General features: G+C 36.2%; 1 protein-coding gene across 1 annotated transcript; it reads right to left on the bottom strand.

Annotated features, from left to right (window-relative positions):
• Positions 1–2,261: 2,261 nt before the first annotated feature.
• On the bottom strand, positions 2,262–4,737 carry LOC131152972 (uncharacterized). Its single transcript, XM_058104960.1, has one exon. The coding sequence runs from the start codon at positions 4,355–4,357 to the stop codon at positions 2,456–2,458; it is 1,902 nt and encodes a 633-aa protein (XP_057960943.1). The 5' UTR covers positions 4,358–4,737; the 3' UTR covers positions 2,262–2,455.
• Between the last annotated feature and the right edge of the window lie 1,514 nt (positions 4,738–6,251).

Here is a 6,251-nt window from a genome sequence, read left to right as displayed (position 1 = left end):
AACTCAACAATGTAGGTGCTATAAGAACTCCTCAAGCAGGAAGAATGTCTTGGGCTTCCCCTACTAAATATGGGGACTCATTAGGTTGCCTAATCGGCCTTATATCATAGGACGTCTACCCAATGACTTTAAGACGTGCAAATTATAAGGTGAGAGGCTCAAATTTCTAATTCTTGGTGAGCGTCTCCAAACAAACAAAGTTTGAGTATCAATTGGTGCAAGTACAATGGGGATGCTTACAGAGGTTTTGTTTGTGCCCATGGGCAAATGCAATATGGTACTAAGATGCTAAGGATGATTGAACTTGACTACAAGCAATATGAACCCTAAAATTACCACAATGCATGCATATAGGCTATTGAAATTATTTGGAAATAATGCACATGATTTAGCATGTTCCTACATAATATGACAACAAAGGACTATGGTTATGAAAAAGGATTCAAGCAATGAATGAACCGAAGGAACTCATAGGAAAAGGGCATATTTTTTTAGCTAAAAGCAAGAAACTTGGAATTATTCAAATTACTGATTTTTCCTAATCATGAACTATTAATCAAGATAATGGGAGAATTTTGGTTACCTCACCAAAGACTCTTAAGCAAAACTTGCAACAAGTCTCCACTTAGTCATGCAAATTTCTCAAAGTCACTCTCAATTTCTCAAGTTCTCATAAACAACCCACGGAATGCAGCAAATAGGTCAGAATAGGGTGCAGGCAGAACTGAATTCATCTCCAAAATATGTAACAAGCACTAGCACATGTATTTCTTCAATTCATCTTTAAAATATGATGCAAAAATCCAATTTATCATGGCTAGACTCAATTCCTTGCAGATCTGGAAGTTGCATATCATAATTTCAAGTGCTGGACTTCAATCGCATGCACATCACCAGCACAGGGCGCATATGCCAGCTGGCAAAATTCCTCTGGCGACGGCTTTCTGGCTGGCTAGTGGATTGTATGTTGGAGCTTCAATTGGTGATGGTGGTGGGTCAAGAAAAATCTGGTAAAAGAGGGATTCAGAAGGGGGAGTTGGCTGGAATAGCTTCAAGTGGTGTATGAGGCCACACACCTTGTCAAATGAAGGTGAAATTTTTGAGAAGGCCTTTCAGAAGTTTATGTTGCTGATGGTGATGGAAATTTCCTGAAATGGTGCCTAGAAAATGGTGTTTATAACTCGAGCATGACAATAGCTTGAATTCAGAACGTAAAATGTTGGAATTCTCTGGTTTAAAGCAATGTAGTAAGGGGTACATGCCAAACAAAAATATGGAGAGAAATAGAGAAGAGGAGATTGGAGAGAGGGCCGCACAAAAGAGAGAGGGAAATAGGTCTGGAATTCCAAATTCAGATCTGATAACTGTCCATGCACTACAACTACCAATATATTTATGCCCTACATCTTACTAAAACATAACACCAAGGTCCCCAACATAACAGAAAATAATACAGCACAAACAAAAATCTAATACATGCATAATTTCCTAAAATAAAAATGTGTGCCGAATAGGTGGCCTAAAATGATGTAGGCATTCCCCTGTCACGTAGCTTCAAAGCAAATATAGCAGAATAGGACAAAAATATATCATTACTAAGTATATTCCTTAATATCTCAACATCAGTTATCAATTCAAAGAAATGGTTGTGACAAATTAAGTGAATCAGCAATAAAGACTCTATCTTAACTCAGGCCACCAACTTCTATTCAAAGAAATAGAATACTTTAAAGAACACTCATGTAGCTCAATAGCAACAATTAAAGAAAAATATACATTTAAAGATCCAAGTACCACTCATGTTGATTGTACAGCAACTGAATGCCTATATCACAAGGCCTTTACTTTCCAGCATAATTTTTGTTCAATAATTAGTGGATTCAATACATAAGAAATCCCCTAACAGCTCAACAGTTTGAGCATGGAACACTCGTACGTTGGGAAGGGATGGGAATCTAGGATGGAGTATTGATTATCATCATTTGAGTAATATAGAACAAAACTGTTTCTTGAACTTCCAAAAAAAAATGTCTTTTCATCAAGGCCAATTTCCCCACTGCTTCGTTTTAAAAGGGTAGATGGGGAATCAGTGGTGAAATTTCAACCATTTCTGGGAATAATGATGCAGGGCAGGTATGCTCCTATTCTTGATCCAATAAGCCATCAAGTTTCTTTAAAATGTCAAAAGTAACCTAGGTAATTACAACTAGCAACGGAATTTTGCTTGTAAAATAAAAAATTAAAAAAAAAAACAAAAAAAATGAAATTTCAGAACATACTAACAACATAAACAAGCAAAAATCTACAAAATAATGAAAGAAGTTTAAATTCATTGCAGGTGTATAACATAGGAATCAAGCCCCAAGATCTGGGGCATAAATTTCAGTAATAATATACTTAAGCTTATCAAAAGAAGTACCTCCTCTAATGCAACCTTAGAAATCACTGCAAATTTTCACTGCTTTAATTTTTTTATAGCTTTAGGGGGGAATTTTCCATAAGCCATTAACCTTGACTGTGACAGCTTAAGTTCTGCTTGATGGCGCTTTCTCCTACTTCGCCTGGACACATTGCTCATGTCACCATTCAATTCTGCTTGAGCTTTTCCATCTTCCACGTCACCCATCACTGAAGTTGACCTCTTATCACCACCTTTTAAGCTCTTCTTTTTACCAATCTTCTGGTTATTTGATTTACCTCCTTGGAGAAGCAATTTATTTCTCATTTTTTGCTCGTGCCTTTTACTATTTGGAACCTTCCATTCATCATCCCTGTAAGGAGCAAGCTTCTTCAAAGAAACATACTGACTCAACTCCTTGTCATCCATAACTAATATCTCTTCAGGTTTCAATCCATATCTATTTCCCTTTACTTTTGCATACTTGAATCTAGTTTTCAGGTCTCCAATTGTATCCTCATAGTCCAGCTCATACAGTGCCTCCATATCCTTATCCCACTTCCTCTTCTGCTTGCCTTCTTCACCTGCTTGCTTCTGGTCACCTTCATCGTCTAGATTTTTCAATTTTTTTTCTTTCTGAGCTACAAACCCTTTACCCAGTTGGCAAACATCCCAATCCTTGGGAAGTCCAAGCAATTCATCTTCTTTCCCAAAATCAGGTTTCTCAAAATCACCACCATCCTCATCACCATCACTGCCAAACTCAGGATCGGCATCCACTGCATCATAGTAATCTTCACCAAACATATCTTTCATCTTTCTATCGTAATCTTCTGGATCAAAATCATCTTCCAAGTCTTTGTCATCAAATGGACAAACCCCCTCTCCTCCAATTCCTGCAATTTCCTTTATTTTATTACGCTTCTCAATAATCTCCTGCTTCTTCAAATTTTTCAAATGCTTCAACTCCTCCTTTCTCTCAAGCTCCGCCTGCATCATCCTCTCCTCCTTCCTCTTCCTCTGCACCTTTCGAGCATTATTCTTTTTTCTCACAGAACCGTCAACAAATCTAGCATGACCCAACACCCGATCCCCTGCACCCTCCTCGTACCTAAAATTATACCCCCTTTCATAATCCTCTTGCTTCTCAACCTCCTCATCATCCTCTGAAACGGCTTCCAAATCTTCAGCCAGACTCTCGTCACCCTTCCCCTTATCAACCCACATCTTATTCAAGAAATAATCCTTCAAAAACGTAGCATTCTCATCCAACTCTCGATCCTTGCCAAAATACTGATCCAATTTCTTCTGAAACTCACCATCATCATCATCATCTTCGCCGTCTTCATCCTCCTTCTTTTTCTCCTTCACCTTCAAAAACTCCCCTTCATCACTATCCTCAGCCGCTTCTGCAGCATCAAGGAACGCCCTTCTCATCTCCTCTTGTTCCTCAGCGTAACTCTTCACCTTCTCACCCTCATCTTTCCCTCCGAACTCCGGCCCTGCCTCTATCAAGTGCCTCGCCACCACATCCTTCAAGTACATTGGCTTCTTCTCCTTTTTATTCCCTTCTCGACCCTTACGCCCACCACCTTCATTTTCTCGACCTCCATCTTCTTCATCACCCCCTTCCTCATCCTCCGACGAGGATGACTCAAAAAGCTTCGTTTCGTTCAACTTAAGGCTGGGGTCTTGGTTCCTGACCTTAAGCAGCGCATCAAAAAACTCCAAATCTTTCTTCGAATTAGCGAGATCATCCTCTTCATCATCCTCGGAGGACTCGGAATCGGTGTCCGATGAGTCATCAACCAAGCCCTTCTTCTTCAGCTCTTCCAGCCGCTGAAGATGCTCGCGCTTCTTGTTGTACTCGTACCTGCGAGCGAACTCTTCGTTGATCTCTATCTTCGAAAGATCTTCCTTGTCATCTGAGCCATCGCCGTCGAACAGATTAAACCCCATTGTCGCTGTCCTTCGAGATCAGAGGCAGAGAATTTGTAGGTTGGACGCCGGTTTTGCCCTGCGGCACGGAAACAGCAACAAGAGTTAGTGTTTAGAGGGAGATTTCAGATTCGTTTTGCTCGCCGGTTTGCAGAGAGCTAACAGGAACGCCTCTTCTAATTTCATTGCTGGCGGCGGGAAGGCGCGTGGTTTAGGGTTTAAATCAGTATAGTCGGAGGGAGAAATGGTAGGAGGGATCGTCCTGTTCGGGTAAGGAAGATTTGTTAAAAGAATGTTAGAAATTTTTAAAAAATTATTTTTTATCAAATATAATAGAAGATTTATATTATTTTAGCAAATTTAAAGAATAATTTCTATAATTTTAAAATTTTGAGAGGAGATCTATATGATTTTAAAATTTTATAAAATGTGTTTGTTTTTTATCAAATTTCAAATAAAGTTTATATCTTGCTTTTTATCAAAAAAAAAAATATTATTTGGTATGCCATCAATCCCACACCGTCTACACATGAGGATAAAAATTAAAAATAAAGGCTAAAAATCAAAATTAATAATTGTTTTAGATAATGTTTTTTTAAAAAATAAATCGGAATTTTGATTGAACAAATGTTTATTTTTGCCTTCAAATTTAATAATAATTAAATTATTGATATAAATAAAAATATAAAAATAACACAGATTAAAAAATTTATAATAAAAAACTAAATTATTCTATTTAATTATTATATTTAAAATTTTAAATAATCTTATTAAACATGACAATTAAAAATTAAAAATATTTTAATGATTTTTATTGTTATTAAATGTTTGTGGAAATTTTACAAATATTTTTGTCTTTGTTATTTTAAATTTGCAATTTCATTTTGTTTTACTTTTAGTTTAAAATTATGTAAAAATTTGATTTAATCCACAAAATTAAATTTAGATATTAAAGTATTTTGCTAAACAAGTTGGTTTAACAACTGAAAAGCATGAAATATTATTTATTTTTTTTTTTTTTCAAAACAGTTATAAACAGTTAATTTTTATTATTAAACTTTTGTCTTCTTACATTGACAAAAATTGAACAAAAATTGAGAGGGAGAGAGAGAGAGTTTGAGTGAAGCTCTAGACTTAGGAAATCCTTGGAAATCCCTCAAAATGGTGCGAGCTTCAAAAGAAAATAAAATTTTAATTTATAGACACAAAGGCCCGGACTTCAAACGTTTGGAATCCATAAGAATTAGTGTGGCTGCGCATTGGGCTCCATCAACCACTGAATTCATTTTTGGATTCCTGATACAAGACTTGGGCTGACACAAAATGACAAATTTATTAAAGTGGTAACAGCACATGGGTGGCTGCCTTTGGGTGGACGAACCACTACCGCAAAAGATATTTTAATAATAAAATAAAAATGCTTTAATAATAAACTTGTTCCCCATCCCCATCCCCCCGTTTTTTTTTTTTTAATTACAATGCTAGCCTCAAATGGTGGACAGCCGTAAAATCACACACTTACACACTCAAAATACAAAGCAAAATAATACTAATTAAATTTGATGAAGACTTTTGAGCAGGTTGGTGAATGTCATCATTAGCTTTTTGAAAATGAAACCTTACTTTTTGAAAATTGCAGATGATGGAATGTCATAATCATCTTTTGCTAGTAGAGTCTACTATTGTTGTAACGACCTAATTTTTCATGTCATTTTTTTTTCTTTCTAATATATATATATATAACTGTGAAATTTCACTGCTCTGATAAATCAAACTCTCATTACGGTCCAGATAGGACCCATGAAAATCTGAAACACAACAAACAACCTAAGTAGCGAAAAGCTAATTTCATAAAACCATAACCATATATATATGTATAATACCAGAGTATCAGAATATCCCCCAATATATACAT

The sequence above is a fragment of the Malania oleifera genome, chromosome 4 (genome assembly GCF_029873635.1).
Source record: "Malania oleifera isolate guangnan ecotype guangnan chromosome 4, ASM2987363v1, whole genome shotgun sequence".
Taxonomy (NCBI): domain Eukaryota; kingdom Viridiplantae; phylum Streptophyta; class Magnoliopsida; order Santalales; family Ximeniaceae; genus Malania; species Malania oleifera.
The sequence above is the reverse complement of the archived record's forward strand: the minus strand, read 5'-3'. Positions and strand labels throughout refer to the sequence as shown.

Coding starts and splice junctions, on each gene's coding strand:
- LOC131152972 (XM_058104960.1), bottom strand. CDS start 4,357: ATGGGGTTTAATCTGTTCGACGGCGATGGCTCAGATGACAAGGAAGAT.